Here is a 25,319-nt window from a genome sequence, read left to right as displayed (position 1 = left end):
TGATTTATACAACATTAAACTGAAACAATGGCAGTCACCCCCTGGTGGCAGATTCTGGCTGTCTGCTGGAGATAATCCCCTCAACCAGTGATGGGATGATACTGCTGGGGGTAGCCACAGAAGTCTTTACAAACCCAGGGCCCATATTCAATAGGGAGGAGGCTGGCAGTCAGGCCTCTCCAGTGGTCCCAGTGATGGAGGCTTCCGTCACAAAGTCCATAGACCATAAAATCAAAACAAGGAGTACATAGACAGGCACATGATGGAAACACAGGCTAGATGCCTGAGGCAGCTTATGACTAGCCTGTGTTTCCTTCCTCTGCCTGGAAGTTCTGGGAGTTCTATGGACTCGATTCAATTTTGATACATTTTACAATGGATGCTTCCTCTCTATTCCTTGGTGTCAGCTGGCAACCTGTGATCTTTTATACTTAGTGGATTTCTGCACCGGATCCCACATGCTTCAGCACCCATTGGAAGAGAGACTACTATACTTCAGGTCTGGAGCTACTCCCAAGTTTGTTTTTTTGCTATATGGTCTTACTGTGCCTAAGTGTGTCAAGTAGAAAGAATGAGCTAGGTAATCGGCATAGCCAAACACTGCCTCCTTATTCAGAAGAGTCCTGATAACCCAGTGTTTTACATGGAGTCTTCACTGAGAGTTCCCAGGTATGAAGAAATTCTATCCTGGTCATATGAGTCTCTGGTAACATTTGGACCAGTAGGAAACTGAAGGGGAAATTGTAGTTTTCAACTATACCCACAAACCAAATATTTAATTCTACTGAATAAAATATCTTTGCCATCAACTTAGATAACAAACTAGATATTTCTTTTGATACTTGCTTGTATGTTACCATATTCTCTATACCCAATAGATTGTAAGCCCACAAGAGCAGGGCTCTCTTCTCCATCTATACTATTATGTTTTAAAATGTGCTACCCTTCTCCGTCTATTTAAATTGAATTTGTTAAATATTTTTACTGCCATTGACTCTAAAAGCACCAAGGAATCTGCTGTAATGTCATTTACATACGCAACAACAATAAAATGAGAATAATAGAAAGTAAAGATACATTGGGGGTGAAGAAAAGCAACATGTAATGCCTGCTGAAGGAGAAATGCAACAAGGTGAAATGCTTTATAGTTAAATACAAAAATAGCACATTTCATACATAGCACAACACAAACATCTATACACACACGCAAGTTCATAATGCAGAGTCAGCAATCGCTTAACAAATCATCACAATTATTCCTAAGCATTATACTCTAATGCAGGGTGACTGGTCTATGTTTATTAATTCATTGCCTGTTCATTCATGTATAGTGGCTTGTACCAGCACTATAACTCATTTCTATCACAGTTCCACAAATTTTATGTAAAGGAATTAATGGAATGTTACATAAAACACAATACCCAAGTATAATGCGTAGTTAGTATTAGGAGATATTTTTATTTCACTAATTTAACGATCCATCATGCAGGACCAACTCAGCCCTAGTTGCATGACAGCCTTACAGGGATGGTCCTTAAGGCATAGTGAAGTTGGTGAGTGGAATTGTTTAAATTGTCTGCTAACTACTGCAGTTAAGTACTAACTGTCAGGATGGCAATTCCAACACACTATTGATGCAATTAAGAGAGCAGATGACAAATGTGTATGATGACAACTGATCTGTTTAAAAACAAACATTTTGTAAGATACAGTTGTTTAATCTGGAACCCTTTGGTCAATTGCAAGTTTGTGTGTGCATGATATATACATATATATATATACATACACACACACTACCTTTCAAAAGGTAGGGGTCACTTGTCCTTGTTTTTCAAAAATAACATGAAATGGATCAGAAATACAGTGTAGACGCTGTTAATGTTGTAAATGACTATTGTAGCTGGAAACGGCTGACTTTTATTGCAATATCTTCATAGGCGTACAGAGGCCATTTAACACTCCCATCACTCCTGTGTTTCAATGGTACGTTGTGTTATCTGATCCATGTTTAAGTTTAAAAGGCTGATTGATCATTAGGAAACTAGAAATGTCCATGTTTTCTCCGCACATAGCTAAGTGACCCCAAACTTTTGAAACATACAATATATACATATAGTACAACACAGTGCAATGTTTATAGAGAGCAGGGAAACGGGATTGGACTAACAAAGAAACTGGATGACAGATTTTTGTGACATAAGGAAGCAAGGACATCTATATTTACTGTGTATTTGTATTCCAAAAGATGAACTCAGATTAATGTGTCAGCACTAGGGTATGCATGGTCTATCAGGAGGCAGCTTACACGACACACTATAAGCTTACATCTAGGGGTCAATCTCTACTGGGGGGAGACATATACAACCAAACAATTTGGCAACTTACAATGAAATGTTTGTTAAAAAGTGTTTCTTGAAAATAAATGTGCAAAGAGGCAGCACCAGCTTGTTCTATCAGGATGGATGCAGAAAGAGAGAAAAAGAGTAGGACCTCCAGTTAGATGTACAGTGCAGACCACCCAGTGTAAGTTCATTCATCTAAACACACAAATTATAATCATAGTGTTCAGTAGTAGACACTTAAAACAAGGACTTGATGGTGCTACGAGTTACACAGTGTTAGACTACGAGGATTGTTCTTTGATGCAGTACTTTCAATAAACAAAGGTTTACACAAAAAGCTCAGGGAAAAGCACTCTCTCTCCATAAATATGAAAGCTGTATGGGTCCAACAGGCATAAGTTCTATTAGACATTCATTTTGCTGCATCCCCAATATTATTAAAAACAATAGTTCTTAAAGGCTTTCCATGGTGGGTGGTCACACAGATGTTTCCAAACCTGGCCTGCCGAGGTAAGTGCCCGTACTAGGACTATAGCAGGTGTTCGAATGGCCAAAGAGGGATGGGAATTTAAAATGATCATTGCTCTGCCAGTGAGTAAGCATCACTTTTTTGGAAAGAGAATTAGACCTGCTGGCGGAAGTAGTGCTGAACTCATTGCTTTGGTAGCTTGGGCTCTGCAGCGAGGCTAGAGGTGTGAACTCAGAAAACTGGTCCCGGGTCTGGCTGGAAACATTCTGTAAAAACAACACAACAAATTGGCATGTAGTTACAGCTTTGGAAGTACATAAAGGGCTAATTCAGGTCAAACGCTCTAATCTCTCTAGTTTAGTCAGTATATACATTAACATAAATCAATACAGGCATGCATTCGCAAGTGCAGCTCTGTGTCAGAAAAGTGCAGTTCATTTTTGACCGATTCATAGGAAACTCTTTTTAGCGATGTATTTGGCTGCCTTGACCCCTCACTGGCTAGGAATCATTGGAACAGTCATAAAGAACTGAGCTCTATAAATATTGGAGCTTGTTTCACTTGCTTCAGGCACAGTATTTGTGAGAAGTAGCAGGAAAGAACACAAAATCAATAAGGGATAGGTGTACAAAATGTTTATAGATAAACTATCTATAGATAGTAACACTATTTCAGTGCAAGTTAGAATAAACAAATATATATTTTTAGTACCTTTTTTCATAATATTTTTTTTTTTATATTAATTTTGATAAATCCTATGTATATAAAAAGAGTCACAGCAAAAAAAAAAGTTTGGAGGAAAAATATACAAAGAGTTTAAGCACGCCAAGAAATTCCATAGTGGCCACACCTATAAAATACGGTACCTACGCCACGTAATTCATGCACTTATCTCTCAGCAGCAGTGGATTCTTCTAGGAGTGGCCCTTCAATGCCCGTCACTGCATTTATTGCTGATTTTTGTTTCAATAACTTCTGCAGGGATGAGGAAAACATGGAGACATCTGCTGAACAGTCCTGTGCATCATTAAACTGTATGCATAATTAGTTATTATATTTTATATTTAGTTAACTAGTAAAAGATGGGGCCTACTATGTTAATACTGGCAGCTGTCAGGCAACTCTAAAGAATGGCTGGGTGATGGATGGAGGATGTGCTACTCCAAGTAGAAGGCACTACTCCAAGTAGAAGGCTCTGCCTCTAGTCCTGTGGTGTGATTGTTAAGTAATGATATGATAATGTTAGTTGGAAACTGAGAGGAGAAAGCAAGTGGCTTTGCAAAATGATTGCTTCAATAAACTAGAATCATTTGTAGCGATAGATGAAAAGCATGTGAGCATTACTCAAAAGCATATAAATCCTCCAAAGATTTTGCTGTTTTCAGTAGCTGGTGTTATAAGCTTTAATTCCGAGAGAATGCAGCCATGTAAATCAACAATGGTCTGCACGAGAGGCTAGTTAAGACGCCTGGGTTATTTTCTGCAGGAGGAACTATAGCTTCGGTAACCGTTTGGAAATTTCAAGAGAAATTTAAAGGAGAGAAAAAAAATGCATGAAAAGCGCAAATGAATCAAAATACATTTTTGTGGATTTCTATTTCACCCAGGGATTTATTACATTAGAAGTAAAAAGGTTGGCTATGTAACAAAATCAAAGATTCTAAGGATATATATGATATGTCTAACGCATATTCACTTCAGCCTATCCATACTTTGAACTAGAGGTGACGTTACAAGCAAAATGGTCATAACTGGCCCAATATAACTTTTAATCAGCCCTGAAAATATGGTTTGTGTAGTAAGAAGAAGAATAAGATACAATTACACCGCACCGACAGGTCAAATACATCCTCATCAGCAGATCCCTAAAGGAAGAGACCCATATATCAGGGACATAGCCAGTTTGTAACTTCTGATGTATCAAAAATGTTTCTCCTTTAACCCACTATGTTTTCTCCAGTAGTGCCACTCTGCAACGACATGGGTGAGCTAATTAACTTTTACTGATAGAAAACATACCAGTCATCAGAGGGAACAGCTACGTAGGCCAACAGTCTGGGAGAATCCAAGAGCTGGGGCAAGCATCATGGACAATGCAGTCCAAGACAGTGAGAGGCTGCATAGATCTGCTACCCATCCCACTGCCTGCCATTTACTGGTGACCATAAAGAGAGGTTCCATTGGAACAAAATATGATCTGTATTTTAACTGCCATTTCTATTTTTCTGTACAAAAAAATGCACATCTGTCTGTTACACTTGGGTTTCTAACCGGCACTAGTTTTAATATTAGCTTCGACCAGTAACAACCATATATACGGGGGAAAAAATGTCTTGCATAAAAGGTCCATTCAATAACAAAGAACCATTATCTATGCATTTACAACTACACCATGCAATTACTAATACGTTAACCAACTACTGGATTGGCATGATATTGCTGTCAATCAAATGAATACATATAAAGACTGTCCACAAGATTATACACCATTACAAACACATCTATCGCACGTAAAAGGACTGACGCGTTTCATAATACATATAAATGCAACTTTTTTGTTAAAAAAAAATAAAGAAAAAAGAATAAAGAAAAGTAGATGTTAGAAGAAATCTTGGTCATGCAAAAGTTAGAAAAAAATATCACCTTAAAGTCCATTAGAAATTTAAATTGCTCGTAGTCTGAGAAAGCATAAAGATGGTGGACTGCTCAACAGAAAGGCACGGTTGTTTAGTCTGAGTTCCCCAGTAGGTGGCAGCAGGTAACCGCGTGCATCGTTAAGGTTTAAGCAGGGATAGCAGTTATTTATGCAAAGCAGATTGAAAGACAGGACAGCAAGGGGCAGGAAGGAAAAAGAGACACAAGGGGTACATTTGATTAAACACTAAAGCTTTGCTAATGTATATTAGTGCAGTGCAGAGAATAAAAAGCTCAACGTAGTCAATAGAAACATTTCAGATCCACAGTGAAAAAAATTTAACCTTGAAACAAAATGTCATAAGCTGAAACTTGGATGTGTTTTAACCAAATTCGGTACCTTACGGGGCACTTGCAGTGGTTTTAGGGGCCAGTGGCATCTAAACGGAATGGTGTGACTGATGACGGCATTGCAAAAATTCCTTTTGTGTTTCCTTTTTTGTGTGTAATTTGTGTATTTATTTCCATAAGTATTAACATCCATTTGTTCACGGGTGCGTAAATGTATAATTTCCTTGTTCCAAAGTTCCAAACCTGATGCTTCATAAACACGACTTATACAGGATTTCAAGGATAAACATTAAACCTAAGTTGGTCTTTCTACATTGAGCTTCCATTTCTCACTTTATGCAAACTATGCGTTATAAAGTGTCATCATTGTGTAGTATACATATTTAAAGCACGTTAATGCAAGAAGCAAAACAAATTCTGTAACAGTCTGTTGACTTGTTATTTGGAATAATGAAATAAAGTATATTATTTAATACAGATATTAATAAAGTATATGCAATTGTATCTTCTCAAAAAGCAAATCTGACAATGCAAATGCCTCAATCACCTACTAGATCATGGGGCACCAATGCCTAGCGACAGATTATAATAAGTGTTGGCTACAGTCATGCAATTCTTTTTAGGACTGTTATTTATTATGTATGAAATGACACAGTTTGACAGTTTATCACAGACTGCTGATCTGGCACAATGCTACTATGTGGTTTCATTAAGTATATCCGTTTACCTGGATCCGCTCTGTTGTTGTGGGCCACAGCTGCCTGCATATAACTTTCTTTAGCACATCGGGAAGAAGGCTGACAATAATTAGGAGAATAATACCCAGCCATGCAGGACCGCTCGATAGCATTTGCATAAACACATAATACATTCTCTGATAATTGAGAAAAGGCCTGAAATGGAGATATAAAAATACAATATTAACGTAAGTAACAATGGGAGATATAAGAAAAGTACAGTGATACATTAGCATTATCTTTCTAAATTAATATATTTTTTTTCAATGCTGTTCTTCCAATATTAGAATTTTTAGGCAAAATATAAATAACATCGCAGACTAACGAATATGACTTATAGTCATATTTCAAAAGAGATAGAGGCTTCAGAAATAGTTTCATTAGCTGGTTTAATAATATATTCCCTCACAGGAATTAGAAGATGGGGAGAAAGGAAAGAGATAGTAAGAAAATGGAAAGTTAAAGATACAGGGGGGAAATAATGAGGAGAGAGAAGGAGGTGAGATAGAGAGGAGGAGATAATGAGAAAAAAGGAGAGATAGGGATCAGGGGGAGAGATAGAGAAATAATGTGAAAAAGAAGAGATAAGGAGAGAGATAGTGACAGCAGCACACGGGTTCTGTCTGAGATGCCACCAAACACCTTGCAGCCATCTATTTTAATCTAAATATATTTATACACACTTATAAGATGTCTTGCCCAAATAAATTGTATCCAAGTTGTGTGATGTCTGCATGCTATCACTGGTCTAGGCCTAGGAGTAACAAAACCAGGCAAACAAGGTCCCCATTTCTTTGCTATTCAATGGGCCAGTTAATGTGATCTATCCTAGTATTCCATTTACATGATGGACGGCTCTGCATGATGTTCTGAAGCTGAGCACCAGGTTATGAAGTCATATTACTACAGTAAAGGTAAAATTGCTGGAATAACAATTCAGTGAATACTTGAGCTACTCTGTAACACAAAGCCCATACAGACCAGCCTGGCAGCCAGCACATTGTGAACGTTAGTAACTGAAACTGGGAAAGATGCCACTAAGATACGCTTCAGATATTTTATCTCAGCCAGTTAGGGTGTGTGTGTATTATGTAGTAAACCTAGCAACAAACACAGTCTTTCCTCCATTTTTCCTTTTTTTTGGTTATCGAGTGCTCTGTTTATTAGAGTTTGGTCTAACAACTGGATTAGCCAAAAATCTCTGTTCTATATAAGAGCACTAATAATAACAATAATAATTAATGGCCAGTACTGGTAGCCTGGTTCGTGAATTATTATATTGGAAACAACAAGATATTTAAATTACTCACAATTTCAGGTATAGTATGCATTCATGTATAACACTCATACTTAAAGTGGAACTAAAGTTCCAGAAACGCTGTATAGAGTTCATATTATTTAGTTATTGTGTGTTATACGCGCTCTCTGTGAGTATCCTAAATAGGGAAAATGTATGAGTAAGACCATAGAACCATTTGGACCATCTAACCTGCCCATTGTCCTGATGTAAAGACTCTTGGACTTGTTTATCTAATACCCTCTTGGTAAAGTAAAACTTCTGACCATCTAGTTTTAGATTATAAACTCTTGTTCTAACATTTCTCCTCATTTAAAAGAAACTTCCTTCCTGGTAAAAACCCTTAAAGTATGAAATGTTTATATCACATCTCCTTCCTCTCTTCTCTCCTCCAAGCTAAACATAGATAGCCCTTAGTCTTTCCTGAAAAGTGTTATCCTGCACACCATTTACCATTTTAGTAGCCCTCCTCTGAACCCTCTTCTATATCCTTCTGGTATTTTTCTATAATTCAGAAGATGTCCAAGAGGACTTTGGACAATATGAAGCACAATGTATAAATTCCCAGGAATTCAAATAACATTATAAACGCTACATTAAATTGCCTAATGAAGAGTTCTTAAATGTTCTTACCAGATGATTCCTCCCCATAGTAGAGAAAAAATTATGTAGAAGAGAAGTGATCCCCAGATAACAAAGTGGTTTATCCACGTCCAGTAGTGTGTATCCAGTGCAAGCTGCAGGTAAATAGAATCATGCTTATCAACCAGTGAGCAGGTCAAAGCACATCCTACCATTTCGGAAATAATGGGTACAGTAAAGACAGTGACCTTTCATTTTTTTTAATTGGCAACATGCAGCTACCCTATTGTTAACGATCCCCCATCTCCCATGATCCTCAACCAGTTTTAGACATGCTGCTCATCATGTGTTTCTAAGCACCGATGTGTTATTCTACATATACTACATTACCTACATCTCTAACCCCTAGACATCTCCAGATCCTGGTTTTGGGGATCTTTATTACCTTAAGAGTAACTGTAAACACAAGGACAGTGAACACCAGCGTCCCAAAAGTCCAGTTTCCCAACATCTGTTTAAAAAAAAAAAAAAGTTCCATATATAAGAAAATGATGTGGACACAGAAATGGAAGACACACTCCCCTAAACTGATTGACATTTCAACAGTGATTAGCAATTTGTATGTACAGTCAAGAAGGGACTAGAAGACTACATTTTACTACCTGCTGCCTCTAAAACACAGCATTATAACAATCAAAGTTGGACAATTATATGTCATCTTAGAAGCCAAATATGAACTTGATTTTTTCTTGGCATCCAAAATCAGATGTATCATTACAGATTAATGTACAATGGTTGCCAGCAGTAAAGCTTTAAAAGCAATGACTACTATATTCATTGGATTTGTCCAGCTCTGATTATGATCAGCGTTTTGCCACTAATGCGCTGTGCTAAGTAAGTCATAGACAAAATAAAATACAGTATCAAAAAAACATGAACTGCGAGGAGCATAACAACCAAGATGGAGAGGATTTACCAAAATGATACTGAGGGCTTTTTCTTATTGCGTGATTCATTGAATATTAGAACCAAGAATGTAAATAGCTTTGCAGATGTAGAGAGACATTAAATCTCTCAGAATGTTAAAACCATTTGGGAAAAGTGGCCCAAATAACCAGTGTCTAGGTCCATTCTCAACACTGTTGAGAAAACATTTGGACATTGTGAAGTTTACCAAAAATGTTGGCCTTGAAGACCTGCTAAAAAACAGCTGCATTCAAACCTAGAAAAAATATATCTTTATTAAGCATCCATCTTTAAATATCTTCACTGGCTCAATAGTTCAGGCTTTCCACCCACAAAAATGGTTTTGAAGTTTGGGGAGCATAAAGAAGCAGATGGAAGATTAAACATGTTGAAACCTTTTTTTAACGGACATTCACCCGGTAATATTTATATATATAAAAGGCACGTGATTTTCATGTTATTCCCTTATATCCTGACTTTATAAGGATAAATCACAAAATAAAACATAACCAAAAGAATTAAGTCTATTCTCTGCACTAAATAGAGAAGAGCTATCTAAATACATCCATCTGACCTGCCAGTCAGAAACAGAAAAAACACCCATTGCGAATGAGACGAGAAATACACAGCATAACAGAGCAGTGGTGTTCTTACCATGTACGTGTTGGTTGTCAATATCTGATGTACAGTTGCAGAAGCAGAAAATAAAAATACACACCACAAAACATAAAAATGAAGCTGAACACACAAAAAAAAAACAACAATGACAAATAAGACAATACACTATGTCCTAAAACAAAGAAACCAAAAAGAATTTAAGGGAATTGACTAAGCAAATCTATATAAAACAAAGCCTCATTTTGAATGAAAAGCAAAATATTTGGTTTTACAGATTTGCCCCAAAGTAAAACCACTTCTTAGTAAATACTCCATCTATTTCAAAGTATGTTTCGAATATGAATCTTTGAGATCAGAAAAAACAAATGCGAACTGATTATTAAGATATGAAGAAAACAATTAAATTAGCCATGCGTTGAAGCAGAATAAAAAAAAGAAAGATGCCCAGAAGCAAGAGAAGGTTCTTGTCTTTATACATGGTGGTGGCTTTCTGGATTTACATGGTGTTACATCTGATTAATGTGTATATTACTAACATGATCCTTCATTTTTATTTAAAGTACGGTCTTATTTGGACTCACCTGCCCGTTGCTATTCACAGTGGCATTGTCAAATAAAAAGTATGCCCCAAAGAAAAACACCACCGCATCAAACAGCCCCAGGAAGGTCCAATATATGAACAAACGCCAGCGCAGTAATGCGTTCTTGCCAATATCCCTGCACAGGATAATAGAGGAAAAGAAAACACAACGATTTTTTTGCCAATTCTTTGAAAACAAAATCGAACCAGGCAAGTGCGAGTAAACAGAAGAGCAAACTTGAAGCAATATACTGATTCTGTTTTGTCTCTGTCACATAAACCAGGATTTTTCAACATACTTTGAAGAAGCAATGGTTGGGGCTAAACACCTTAACAATAACTATTTAGTGCAACAGAACCAGGGGGGTCCCAGACAGGATTGAAAGATATTACTGAGGGTTCCTCAATGTCTTGTCTAAGAGACCCAGATGACAACTACAATCAGGTGATGTTCTGTGCAGGTCTGTTATTCTGTGTAGCCCCTTCACTGAATGACTGGCTAATACAAAACCATATTTGCTGAAGGACTGATTTACAGCCCACCCTTCTCGCTTCCCTTGTTACTGTGTGCATTCTGGTAGACGTGAATCATGCTTACACAAGTCTTTGGCCAACATGAATTTGACATAAAGGGCAAACCCAGGGTATATGAGCAAAGGTTGTCCAAGGTCAACAGAACATTTTCTCTATTTCGATCAGTGTGTCAGAAAAATCTTACACCATCAACTTATATTCTTATGAGCTGAGGACTGTCAGTAATGATGACTATTTTGCTCTGAAAGAATTGAGTAATAAATGGATGAAGACTTTTGCCTGCAATTTTTGTTGCAAGTAATAAAGAAGCCCTTCCACCCAACCTCAAGCGGAGTGGGGGAGCCAGCAGTCTAAAATACTATACCTGTACAAAGAAGGATCTCTCTTGAGCACATCCATACTGACATGTTGCTCAATTAGACTGTACAATAGGATAGGGAGGGAGGTAAAGCTGATATTGTACAGTGTAAGATATGCAGTGTCATACAAAGGCTGTAACAAAACAAAAGGCAACATAGTAAGACTACATATACAAAATAGTTAAATAAAAAAGTCAGGACCTTGTTACATATAAAAGACTTTTGTGCTCATATAAATATATCAAAGAGCAAGTAACATTGCCTTTTGATGTGCTTGAGAGGTGTACAACAAACTAGTTTGGCTTCCAAATCAAAGAAAGCAAGCACAAGTACATGCTTGAGACCAGCACAAGTGGAGATCATAACAAGGCGCTGCTTTATGCTACCACTGCTATAACAGGCACCCTGTAGTTTAACTAAAGTAAAGCTGCACCATGTTATAATCTCCAGTTGTGCTGGTCTTAGGCACGTATTCGGTTATTCTTTAAATTGGCTGAACTCCTGATGATAGCACCTGCAATGTAAATAAGATGGTTGTGATTTGTGAATCCCTTTTCAGTGCCGTTCAGAAAGAAAGTTCAATTTCAAAATGCTGCTCACATGCTGGGACTGGTCATGAATCTTTAGATAATGTCAATACCTATAACAAAACTTATTAACACCTGCTATATATATATATATATATATATATATATATATATATACACACATACATAAAAAAGTACTTACTTGCTGTGAAAATCCACAGAAAAATTGATATAAAAACTGAGGAAAAATGAAGCAAACATTCTGAAAAACAAAAAAAAAATTTATACATTTAATAATAAATAATAGTTTGGACAAATTTAACATACGTTTGTTTGACTAGTGTTGCCCTTACCTTATAAAAGAAGTATTGAACAAGCTCTGCTATCCTAATATAATACAAATGCCCATGAACAAGTAGCAGCTTCTTTAAATGTTTAAATTTGGGGATTGCATAGTCACTGTTCCTGGCAGCTTGTCTTCCTTCTTTTCCAACGATTCCTGAAAGCAACAAAAAAACACAAAGAACAACATTTAAAATAAGGTGAATACAGAGATGCAACCATATGTAATTTCCAAAGAGTGCCAAACTCAGTGGCTAAATCTGGCTGAGTTCAAGTACAAGGGGTCCACACACAAGATAAACTCTGCATTGAGAACGTTAAAAGGTTTGAGAAAGCGAGAAATCTACTAATTACAAAGGTGCTCACAGTTTCAACAGTCCTCATTAACTAAGACTTTTCACTTAGCGTGGGAGATTAATTAGGTGAGAATTCTCCAAGATTTTAGCAGTGTGAGAAATCTAGCAGTGGATATGCCTGTAAACTTACTTGATATAATACGGAACAGATTACAGCACCGATTCTAACCATACACACGCAAGCTCATAGACCACTGAGACTCCAGAAGAGAAGAATACCCAGCAATATCACGAAACCTACCTATGCCAACATGTGCTTCAAGAATCATGCTGACATCGTTGGCGCCATCTCCAACAGCCAGTGTAATTGGATGCTCTCGTGATGTTTTAATTAACTTTACAATCTAAGGAAACAGTTTACACATATTCAATGCCAATCAACAGCGGAACAAAAAAACACTGATAACAGTTGGAAGACAGATTAAAAGAATAATGCTTATATTCCTACATTTCACCCAAGAGACAGAACATTCTTCAGGTTCCTCTGATGAACTCAGAAAAACCGGTGGGCCGCTGGCCATGGCACCTAGCCTTTGTCCGATATTCCATATATATTATAGTTTGTTATTGTTGTTACATGATCGTATAGACAAGAGGTGTAAATACTAACCAAAAAACCCTCTCAAATAATAATAAACAGGTCCATATACATTTCTCTTGATTGCAATGTTACTTAGCAATGTTAAACTGGACCCGTTACTTTTCCAAACATTCACTATACTTAATAAACATATCTGATAAGGTGTTTAATAATTAGTACCTCTTTTACATACAATGAATGTACAACTGCACAATCAAAAAATATTTTAAACCTAACTTCTTAGACAGATGCTTTAGACAGTCATTAAACTTGGTTTAATGTGATTAAATTAGTGTCCAGTGGAGCAGGTTTAAATTTCATAATTGTCACTGTACGTAAATGATAAAATGCTAGATGAACCACAACTGCTCCCTTGGGTGCAGCTGGTCCAGTGGGAGAATATAAATCCAAGAAAACCAAAAATTGCACAGAACTCCAGAAAATCATAGCTACCACCTGTATCAGAGCCCCAGTGGGTGATAGTAGCTCTTTTATAAATAATTGTGGCACCAGTGCGCCTTGAAAGGATTTCCAATAACGTGTATGCAATTCTTTGTTTTGTGGGGACAGAAATAGCCGTCGTCTTGCTCGCATCTCGTTGATAATACCTGTGCCTTTTGCAAAGGGGCCATCCGGCAGCACAGGACAGCACTGCAGTTTCTGCAGATCTCCAGGAAGACTTCTCTGTAGTTAGTAGACCGTCCGTCTTCCCTAGGTTTCATTATTAATGACAGCGCGGCTCCATCAATAATTAAACCGTAATCCTGGAAATCTGTTGAAAACCTACACCAGGTAAAAGACAGCAAATTCAATTGACTTAATTGGATGTTTCATCGAAAGACTACAAAGGATTTGGTCAATGTAAACAGTAAAGCCGTCACTTGATATTGGCATTGGAACTACTGAATAGGTTTTAAAATGTATAAGTAAAATTAATATACTTGCAGATCTGCTCTTCCTTCAAAACAACTAATTTATCTGCGCAATGTACCTTACATATTTTTTCTTAGAAATGGCATTATACACATGAAATTACCTTCAAGCAGGAGTGGTAAGTGCAAGTACTGAAGGGACAGTAAAAAGTCAATCGGAAATCTCATAAAACATATTCTAAGAATTTTAGAAAGGGCATGCACAAACCCGAGGGTATTCATAATTTTGATTGAATTAAATCTTTAGCAAACAAACTGTAAGGTGACCTAAGTTTATGCTTGTGGCCCGAGTAAAAGTAGGGTGTAATAAAAGAAGTCATATCAGGCATTACCAGGCTGTGTACGCTTATTAATAAATTCTAAAAAAGTAAGAATATGGATCCTAACTTGGTAATCTATGGCCAGGGTAGCCACTCGGTTTGGCTCTGATATACATATTGGATTTTCCACAGCGTACACAAGATACTCGGCTATGGCACCATGTTTTAGAGGAGCTGTGAGGGGCTGTAGCCAGATTTTATTCTTCTGCAGATCCCTTCCAGAATTCTCCTCTTATAATACCAAGGTGTAGAATTGATTATCCCTTCCAGTATTTGTGACCACGGAACGCCAGGGTTTAAAATGTGTGTTGCGATGCAACTGGCAATATTGGTACAAATATTGGCTTTATTGGGAAATTATATTTTAAAGGCAGTTATGGTTCTTCATAAGTAACCAAAAAAGAAATAGCTTTGTGTATAACTATACAGAGGAAGTGCAAAAACATAGAATAAATTCCCTTTCTCATAGTGACATGAGAACTAGATTCAAAATAAAACAGACTTTGGGCCTAGTCATTTGAGAAGCCTTAGTTATCCTAGTAAACAAAATAAGTCAAAGAAAGCCCGCAATGTGCTGTTATGCATTGGACCCCAGGCTGGCTTTCATAACACTGAATTATGCCAAGAGTACACATTGTAATACTTTTAAAACAAAAGGCATTTTGTGATAGAACATTTCTCACTGATAGCATCATACCCGGAAAAATTGTCCCTCGTTAAGCTGTCTCTGTGCCTCAGGACTGTTTTACTTAGCTCAAAGAGCACATCGTGTAAACTCTGTTCCTCGATTTTCTTTGTTGTGAGCTCCAGCAGCTGCGTGTTCCTCCTGAACAGTTTGCAGGCATAACAGGTGGCAGAAGCGGTCTCCATTTTGTCTCCGGTGAGCACCCAGATCTTAATGCCTGCCTTCTGCAGGGCTTCAATTGTATCTGCTGCTTTTTCCTGGAGCCTGCGTACGGGTTAACGATAAACATACATTCAGGTTAACAAAATAATCAGTGGCCGAGGGGTGACAACATAAAGCACCCCGCCGGCATTTAAAGGATGCTTACTGTTTCCTATGAGACTTCTATATATATCTCGTTAGCGATAACCCAACATTACATAATGAAATTACAAGGAGATAAGCTTAGCCCACATAAACAAAATGTTTACCAGACTTCACGTTTAACCATAAAAATACTACATTTAAGCAAAATGCCATGACACAAAAGTATTTTCTACTAATACACTGCATTTTTAAAATAATGATCCATAAGTCCACGTTAACCCACAAGTGTGACATTTTCCCGTTCAAAATTGCTTATATCAAAAAAAATCTTGTTTTCGGAATATATTCCACACTGTAGAGACCCGTAGAGGAAATAGTTTGAACACTATCAGCTTATTAGGGTGTCATGATTTGGTAGCATTACCAAGATGAAAATGGTGATTTACGCTGTACAGCAGAAGGCTAATTCAGGACTACAGCAGTCATAGCATAGGATTTTACAGGAATGATCACCAATAACTCCAAACTACTATAAGAATAAATATTTAGACCTAGGACGGAATTCTAGAAATTATCAGGATTGCTTTAGATAAAATAAAACAATTTCATCGTCATACTCTATTACTAAATCTAAAATGTAATCTATTTTTTCTCCTTTTTGGAGCAAGTCATTAAAACTGAAGTTGAAAATATCAAGTAAATAATTATATTGTGAAGGATAATGTTAGCGGATAATGCACCTGTCTTCCACCGCCGTGGCTCCCAGTAAGATGAGATCCTGCTCTATCTGTTCGTATGCTTCTGCCAGCTTCTTCTCTCTGTCTTGGAGGGCCAGCTGGGCATTCCGGAGCAGTTGGTTGACAGCTTCAAATTCCTCTTGTGTAAACTTTTTATAAGCAACACATAACGTTCTCAGCCCTTCCTGGAATCCAGGGAGAGATATTGGTTGGTGGACATGAAAACCTGGCAGACACTATACTGTGATGGCAGACTAAGCTGTAGGTAAAAGGAAACCTGGCTACCCACTAAAGACCACATCACCAATTCCTCTTATTAATCAACAACAAAATCTTTGGTTGATTTTATGAAGTCTGTTTCTTTATCGGAACCTTACTATTCCCCCAGGCTTCCTATGGTCTGTGGAGTGTTTGTCTCAGAATTACTAAAAATAATTCTTGAAATAATAATATAAGTTAGGCTATTAGCTTTATAAAATAAGTTGAACATATAACGTGATAGACAATATGAGAATTGTATCAATGGCTGGTCATCCATTGGATCCTTGAGTGTAATATTTAGTTATCTCACATAATAGCAGCACAACACATCCTAGGGCCACCTAGTCATGATGTCATTGGAGAAAAGTTATTTATCGAGAATATATAGATACATAGTTGTGACTACACAAAGGAGCATTTTTTTCACACGCATTGCCTGCTTAGTTTGGGACATCTATCAAATAGCTCAGTGTTTGTGTTGTGCACATTGATTCTTCTTAACAGATTCAATAAAAGGCAGTCTGTAACATTACCACAGCATTGCGTTCAACTCTGGCTCGAATTTGGTCCACTTTTCCTTCCCTGACCCTGGGGAATATGGATGAGTCTGCTCCTTTACAAAACAAAAATATTTCCCCTGCAGACAGAGAAAGATAAAAGGATAGCTCAATCATAGACAAGAACAAATATGTAATACTTTAAAATACTTTAATGAATTTGACATTACTAGCATTTTATTAAATTAGTATTTCTTTTGTAACCCATTCTAGTTTTTGCATAATATAATGTTTTCAGGCAGCTGCATGTTAACAGAGCTAGAACATATAGCCCAATTTACCAAACACCCTGGCTCCTTATCATACTCTCTGTGGGAAACAAAAATAATGGCTCAAGTAACCACTCTCTGGCTAATGAAAGTCTGTGGTGGAATGTGCTTTGCCATAAAGCTATTTATTGATATATTTATACAATATGAATTGGATAAAGGAAGTTCGGAGCAAAATTAGATAAAAACTTGATCAATGTCAATGTTGACCTACTGTATACAGCAATGTTTTTGTATGTTCAAGGAGAAAAAGATTTATTTCCCATTGGTCTCACTAACTTGTATTGCAGGGAGATGGAACATTACATTAACTATGCATTAAGCAGGGTCAACTCTGTTGAATTAACTCGCTAGGGTTGCCCCTTCATAATGCAGCTTTAATATAATGTGAATTAATACATCAAATAATGGACACTTTCAACCTGCTGATTTATGAATGAACCCCAGCAATGATATTGATATAGTTTGATTAAGATTTATGTACCCTTACAATACTAGTGCAGGCAATGTGACAGCTGAGAAAAAACACTGACCACTACTTATAATTTCCAAAAAAACACATGGACCAGAAACAAGCTCTTTGTACCTGTGGTTGATTTCACTATAACGCTCATCCGTCTCCTGACAGAATCAAAAGTCAGGACTTGCAGTAATTCAAATCTGAGGACCAAACAAAAATCCATAAGATTATATTTGTATTCACTGGTAAATTAATATATTATCAATTAATTAATGGCTGATATTGCTAGCATGGGTGGAGAAACAGAAAAAGTTCACTTTTTTTTTTCACAAAGGCCGGAGTTTGCAGGATTTCACTGTGTGCTTTAAAGAGCCAACCCTGACATCTTTCTCCTGCATGCAGAAGACAGTTGGCCGTATTGTTCAGTTGTATATGGGACTTCTCACTCATTAACTATGAGCTTTACAGGGCCAACCCATCTTTTCTTGAAGGAGGCTGGTTGTGTGAAACTACAACTCACATGTAATCTATAGGCACACCACAACAGTCTTAATTTTGCTCAAAAAGATCTTCATTTATCAACAGTTTTGAAAAATAACAACACTGACGTAACTGCCATAGATAGTTACACAGATGTAACATAAGAATAGCTTAGGCATTGACCCTCTCCTGCATGCCAATACTTTAAAGTCTTTATAATAATGTCCACGCAGCCTAGATTCATGGGTCTTGATTTTTAATACGCTATTGTGTATAATGCTACATGCACTTGAGAGCAAAACAGGGGTATATTCACTAAAGGGAGAATTGTCAAAGAGATTTGAGGAGAGTTGCTGTTCATCTTATTGACTTTGTGATACTTTATAAAGGGCCGACCCCGGTGAGCTCCTGCTGCATGAAGAGCTTGGCTGCCCCTGGATAATATACAGATAACCAGCAAGATTTCTTCAAAGTCTCCTTACACATCGAATTACACATCATATTGGGCCAACACAGCCCTTCTCATTAAAGAAGCTCTTTTGCATATAAACATGGAATATGACGGCAGATAAACATTCGGCGTATCTAGTCCGCTCATTATTCCTGATGTAGATACCTGTCTTAGATTTAGGAAAGCTGTGTATCTATCCCATGCATGTTTAAATTCCCTGTAAATGGTCTCTACCACTTTCAATGGTACACTGTTCCACCCATCTACCTCCCTCTCAGTAAAGGAAAACTTCTGTTTAGTACATCTAAACCTCTGACCCTCTAGCTTTAGATTATGAACTCGTGTTCTAAGATTTCTGCTCCTGTGGAATAAACTTCCCTCCTGTAATTTGTTAAATTATTTTAAGTATCTTAAGGTTTCTATTCTATTTTTTCCTCCATGCTACACATTGCTTTCCCTTTCCTGATAAGTTTTATCCTGCAAACAATTAACCATTGCAAGCTCTCCTGACATATCTCCCTTGAGCAAACAAACCCCAGAGACTTCATATTTAATATATTTGATTATGATAATACAGTATAATGTCACTTACCTTTCAATATCATTGTCTCTGTTACAAATTTCCATATAGTTATCTTTCAGCTTTAAAAATGTATACCCAAGTCTGGAAATAGAAACAGAAAAGTTTACTTTAGAGCGTAATCTGACCTAGGCCAACAAGGGAGATCTGGGTGCTCTTCACCGGCTTTTAATGGTCCAGTTGAGGAGATCAATGATCTATCTTAAAACTGTCCTTTTTGTACTATGGAGGTCAAGTGTAGACACGTGTTGCATATTTTATTTATAAATGTCATATGCTGGGCTCTTCACAAGACTAGCAGTGGAGGAGGAGGTCTGGGGTATGCCTAGATGGGAAGCGGGGGGCACTGCCCCTGGTACAACTGGGGCAGTGACCCACCTAAATACATTGCTGATAGCCACCCCTGATGCATTGTTTCAGTATGAAATACCGCTGGCTGAAAGAAGGGCAAATTTACTCTACTGGTTTACTGTACTGTTGGCTGCTTCCAGTCTATGGGCAAAGATGCACAAACACTGTTGGAAAACAAAGGCACCACATTAACCCCTTAAGGACCGGGCTCATTTTTCGTTTTGTATCCTGTGGGACCGAGGCTGTTTTGACACTTTTGTGGTGCTTGTGTTCAGCTGTAATTTTCTCCTCACCCATTTAGTGTACCCACATAAGTTATATATTGTTTTTTTCAGGACAAGGTGGGCTTTCTTCAGATACCATTATTTTGATCGTATCATCTTATTTACTATAAAAAAAACACATTTTATGACTTTTATTTGAAAAATCTTTTACTCACCTAAAAAAGCAAGTAAAAACAATAGCTAAATAGATTCTACTACTTGTCCTGAGTTTAGAAATACCCAATGTTTTTATGTTTTTTTGCTGTTTTTTGTAAGTTATAGGGCAATAAGTACAAGCAGCGTTTTATGATTTCCAAATCTTTTTTAACAAATCTGGTCAGTCTGCCTCCATCTCCTCTTTGGAACATCTTTGAAGCCAGTTAACTCAATTTAACCCCGTCAAACCATATATTTTTGAAAACTAGACACCCCAGGGTATTCCAGATGCTGTTATTTTAACCCTTTCCATGCACCAATTATAGAACTACACTTTGTCAAACTTTGTAATAGTAATTTTTTTTATTTCACACAAATTGTACTTTAGTTATAGATATACAGGTCCTGGTATATGTCACTGTCAAACAACCCCCCAATATGTGTTCAGGAACATCTCCTGAGTACAGCGATACCCCACATGCATGGGTTTGTCAGATTGTTTGGCTGGTAAAAGGCTACTTTTGGGGCATGCGTAATTCAGGTGGTCATTTGGTCATTCTGCCTCCATCTCCTCTTTGGAATATCTTTGAAGCGGGTTAACTCAATTTAACCCATTCAAACCATATATTTTTGAAAACTAGACACCCCAGGGTATTCCAAATGCTGTTATTTTAACCCTTTCCATGCACCGTCTAGCGAACTCTTTCTTCTTTATTGTTTTTTTTCCCGGGCCGCCGCCATCTTGCTGATGGCGAAAATCACCGGCAGCTGCGGCCCATCCAAAGGTAAGTGTTTGGTGTCGCTGGATGACTCCTGATCGAGGCATTCCAGCGACACCATTTAAGTTTAGGCTAAACGCTTTTAAAACGGGCGTCCGCCGCCATACAATGTATGGCGGCTGTTGACGCCCCGGGGAGGGGCCAGACATGGCCCCAGATGCCGATCTCAGCGTTACTGAATGCCTCGACATCGAGGCATTACAGTAACGCCGTTTAAGCGAAGAAAGTGATCGTTGATCACTTTCTAAGCTTATTTAATTTTTTGACGGTTCAGGACCGTCAAAGGTCATTTAGTGACCTTCTTGTCATGACGGTCCTGAACCGGCAAAGGTCGCGAAGGGGTTAATAGCAGCTGGGGTCGGGACTGAACCCTGATGTGACTTCATTGAAAGGCCATGCAATAAAAAGTAATATTTATGTTAAAGTGATTTGATGTTATTATTCCTCAAATATCAACACGTAGTGTGCAGACTACAAGGCAACTTGCAGAATTTAATCTGGAGAATCTGGTACAGCGGCAAATTGTTGTGCCTCCGATGCAGCCTTTTGATCTCCAGTTCACCTAAACCCACCTGCCACCTGCTGGTGCTGCTGTTAGCACCATCTCCCCTACTGCCTGATAACAGTGCATCCCTATATAAAGCATGCAAACTTTGCAGTTCACTTTAATGAACACTTACCTTTGTATACCTTCAACAAGAGCAACTTCATCAGGTGAGGAGGAAATGTAGACACTGGATTTTCCAGACTGGCTGGATTTTTTTTCTCCGTCTATATGATCTTCCTCTTTTACCTGCACAGTGTGACACAGGCAAAGCGCACGGAAGAACAGTTCTTCCCTCTCCTAGAAAACAATAGCGATTATATCTTAAACCTTCCCTAAATGGAAGCAGTGAACACAAGTAAATATAATGTTTTCAACGCAAGAACAAAAACCACTGACAGATTATCAGACTTGAGGCCAGACACTTATCTAATTCTGAAGCACTCTGGCGTGCCACTAATTTATACAGGGAAAGACAAATGGTGTTCCGTGGACATTAAAAAAAAAAAACTCTCATTATTCTTGGACCTGGTGGCAAGGCTGGACAGGGTACACACATTGGCCATGAGATTCCATTCCCATGTTTTAAGGTCATTTCCCCAGAGTACATGTGTAACTGCGCCACCTACGTTTACTTTGTCCAACCTCCAGGCTTGGTGTGATGGCACTCTTTTAAATGGACAGCCAACCATATCTCACGAATTATAGTATACATTATGTAGGAATATTTTTAATGCAAGATAGGCTAAGTGGGTCCTGCATGACGTAGAAGATTGTTAGTCATGTTTGCAAACAAACTCCATCAAAAGCCAGGATTTGATTCTCTGCTTTGGCTAAATCTAATCAAGAGGCTTTTAACTAACGACACAAAACTTAGGTCTAACGAGAAAGGTTTTCGTTTTTACATAAGTAGTGATCGAGCACTGGCATTGCAGTCCTGTGGCAATGGTTTGGGCACAATTTTTTTGACTCTCTCACTCTGGGCTTGACATCTGATTGATGTGGCCTTTTAGCAGCGTCCTTTTCTTTGCCCATCCCTGTGCTATTTTTTACGTGGCTCTCAGCTAACTTTGTACCCAGGACAAGCAGACTAAATTGTAGGCATGCTTTGTCAAGCCTATAGAAGAAATGGTAGACAATGTGTGTCATTTGTTTCTTCTTTACCATCATACTATGTTTTCCTAGCACATGTGACTGTTTAGTTCACTGGAAACAGCTACACAAAGCAAACGTGATCCCGCTTGTCCAGAAGGATCGAGCTACTCTTCAAAATGATCATACTTTTCCGCCAGGTCCAGGGGAAGAATCAATCATGTCAATTCCCATGCAGTCATGAAGGATTTGCCCATTGCAGATGACATGTGGAACATACACGTGACCTTCAATGCAACACTCAATAAACTCCATGTTATTCTCAGTCAGAGTCCCTGTTTTATCTGTGAATATATATTCCACCTGAAAAAGAAACATATTCAATGTGATTTATTTCATCAGATTTTAAGGTCTAGCAAAAAGCACTGACTATATAAATGTTGTTATACAACTCCCATTACACTAAGCCCCATACTCTCCATTCAGGTTTTGCTAGACATGCTTAATTAAGGCACTTAAGTTGTTAAATTTAACTTTCATCACGCTCAGATAACTAGAGGCAGCCTGTTGCTACAGGAGTTGTAGTCTAACAGCTATAGGCAGCCAAACTCAGGTATAAGGATATTGCATAGATGAGAAAATAAGCTAATCAAAGTTATAACATGACACAGCAAGACTATTTGCTCTATGCACAGAAGGATTTTTCCTTTCCAGGAGAGTCTGAATTACATGGTGAGCTGAAAAGCTTTTTTTTTTAAACACGTGTTCAATTGCCATGCTGTAGCCCCTATTGTTTAAGCATTAGAAAAGCTGCTATTAAGTAATTAGCAATAGTGTCTTCATTAGAAAGATTCCAAACAGAAGGTGCTAATTATACACACACACTCCATTCGTTTTTGTCAACAATGTTCCTGCGTATTTACTAGCAGTGTATATTCCAGCACATATAAATACCAGCTGCTTGAAGGCCTTATTACAGCTCCTGAACCATGCTTGTTTTATACAGAGTTGCCATCCCAGTCTTTTAACACATAACACCTACACACACAGTGGACCAGTTAAAGGCCAGAAGGGTATAAGCTTCATATACGCCCAGGTTGACCAGAAGCGTGTAGAAATGAGAAGTGTAGGGTTTTAAATGGCCAAGGGTGCAACTATAGAGTCTCAACTTCAGATACAGTAAAAGCATACCATGAACACAACCATTTCAGCGGAGTCATAAGTCCGCGTATGAAAAATGCATCATGAACATCGAAAGGGTCATATCTCCCTGTGCTTTGCGAAGCAGGGTTTACCTGTCCAAGCTCTTCATTCAAGTCTGACGTGTTCACCAGTGGACCTTCTCCTGTAGTTTCGTCAAACATTTCCTCATCCCAAGTGATGAAATACGAACCCAGGAATTTCTGCATTTCCACAGTTACGTACATAGACACAGGGATAATGTAATTGAAAAGGACCATGAAAGCTAGAAAGTCTGTAAATGCCCTGAGAAACTGGAAATGTAGAAAACGAGAACATTATTTAGCCAGAATGAAAAAACAAAAAAAACAGTTTACATTAATATAATACATCTGAAACAATAAATACATCACGCACTTAATATGTTGGGTTTGGTGCAATTACATTACCCATTCTATTCTATTAATGTTATTGCTCTGCATATAAATACCCTATTTGCTCGATTATAAGACGAGGTTTTTTCCAGAGCAAATGCTCTGAAAAATACCCCTCGTCTTATAATCGGGGTTGTCTTATAATCAGACCTCAAATAGGTCTGACTATGAGACTAAGATCAAGATCCCCTGCAGCGATGCAGGGGACCTGGATCCTCCTGTGTTATGACTCAGAAGCACCGGTAAGTTTGGGGAGGGCAGGGGAGTGTTAAATGGGGGGCATAAGGCATTTCTGGAGGCAGAGTGTTCTATGAAATGCCTTTTAACCCCCTTAATGCCACTCTGCCTCCAGAAATGCCTTTTAACCCTCTATACGCCACTCTGCCTCCTGAAATGCCTTATACCGCCGTATATGCCACTCTGCCCCATAATATGCCTTTTAACCCCCTAAATGCCAGAGTGGCATATAGGGGTATAAGGCAATTCTGGAGGCAGAGTGGCACATAGGGGGTCAAAAGGCATATCATGGGGCACAGTGGCATATAGAGGGTTAAAAGGCGTATCATGGGGCACAGTGGCTTTAGAGGGTTAAAAGGCATATCATGGGGCACAGTGGCATATATGGGGTATAAGGCATTTCTGGGGCAGAGTGGCAAGCCTGGGGGTAGATGTGCATAACTGGGGGGCAGGTTGAAAAAAAAGGAAATAAAAACAAAATATTTTTCTCAATCGTAGCTTTTATTAACAAACAATTGTTCACATAGCTTACATGAATTAACATTTACTGGTAAAACTTTTTTCCTATAGGGTCTTCTTATATTCAGGCTTTTTCTTTTTTTCATAAATTAATATTCAGATTTTGGGGGGTGGTCCTATAATCAGGGTCGTCTTATAATCGAGCAAATACGGTATACATGTTAGCGGAATACAGCAATCACATTACTCCTTATCTACAAAATATAGTAAGAATAACACAAAGCACCACAAAAAATTAGATTGTGTATATTATAAAGACTAATACCACCGGCAGCAACTCTTAGTATACGTGATTCCTACCAGGTTCCTTTGTCTTTCGGAGTCCGTTTTTTGGTTATACCAGGGCTCATCTCGAGAAGATTCACTCTGCCACACATACTTCAACACAGTGTTTATTAAGGCCTTGCTGATCAAAATGCAGAGGTACACAATAAGGAATGCATTCATTGATC

General features: G+C 38.0%; 1 protein-coding gene across 1 annotated transcript in view; it reads right to left on the bottom strand.

Moving 5' to 3' along the window:
* The window catches only part of LOC149299958 (phospholipid-transporting ATPase IH-like), a gene marked incomplete at its 3' end in the record, with an annotated part of 135,717 nt that overhangs the window by 59,720 nt on the left and 50,678 nt on the right, over window positions 1-25,319 (bottom strand). Inside the window, exons 12-31 of the mRNA XM_089485952.1 lie at window positions 25,168-25,318; window positions 23,794-23,991; window positions 22,688-22,861; window positions 21,543-21,706; window positions 19,326-19,397; window positions 17,929-18,002; window positions 17,050-17,153; window positions 16,259-16,440; window positions 15,225-15,476; window positions 13,884-14,058; window positions 12,937-13,039; window positions 12,351-12,496; window positions 12,200-12,259; window positions 11,476-11,603; window positions 10,579-10,714; window positions 10,034-10,057; window positions 8,859-8,924; window positions 8,465-8,568; window positions 6,525-6,690; window positions 2,840-3,077 (exon numbers count right to left, since the gene is read on the bottom strand). Coding sequence (XP_089342078.1) covers window positions 2,840-3,077; window positions 6,525-6,690; window positions 8,465-8,568; window positions 8,859-8,924; window positions 10,034-10,057; window positions 10,579-10,714; window positions 11,476-11,603; window positions 12,200-12,259; window positions 12,351-12,496; window positions 12,937-13,039; window positions 13,884-14,058; window positions 15,225-15,476; window positions 16,259-16,440; window positions 17,050-17,153; window positions 17,929-18,002; window positions 19,326-19,397; window positions 21,543-21,706; window positions 22,688-22,861; window positions 23,794-23,991; window positions 25,168-25,318 — 2,717 coding nt within the window. The remainder of the gene's footprint in view (window positions 1-2,839; window positions 3,078-6,524; window positions 6,691-8,464; window positions 8,569-8,858; window positions 8,925-10,033; window positions 10,058-10,578; window positions 10,715-11,475; window positions 11,604-12,199; window positions 12,260-12,350; window positions 12,497-12,936; window positions 13,040-13,883; window positions 14,059-15,224; window positions 15,477-16,258; window positions 16,441-17,049; window positions 17,154-17,928; window positions 18,003-19,325; window positions 19,398-21,542; window positions 21,707-22,687; window positions 22,862-23,793; window positions 23,992-25,167; window position 25,319) is intronic.

This window comes from Sceloporus occidentalis, unplaced genomic scaffold (genome assembly GCF_023333645.1).
Source record: "Sceloporus occidentalis isolate IW3139 unplaced genomic scaffold, rSceOcc1.0.p SCAF_27, whole genome shotgun sequence".
Lineage (NCBI taxonomy): Eukaryota > Metazoa > Chordata > Lepidosauria > Squamata > Phrynosomatidae > Sceloporus > Sceloporus occidentalis.
This window is presented reverse-complemented; position numbering and strand designations above follow the sequence as displayed.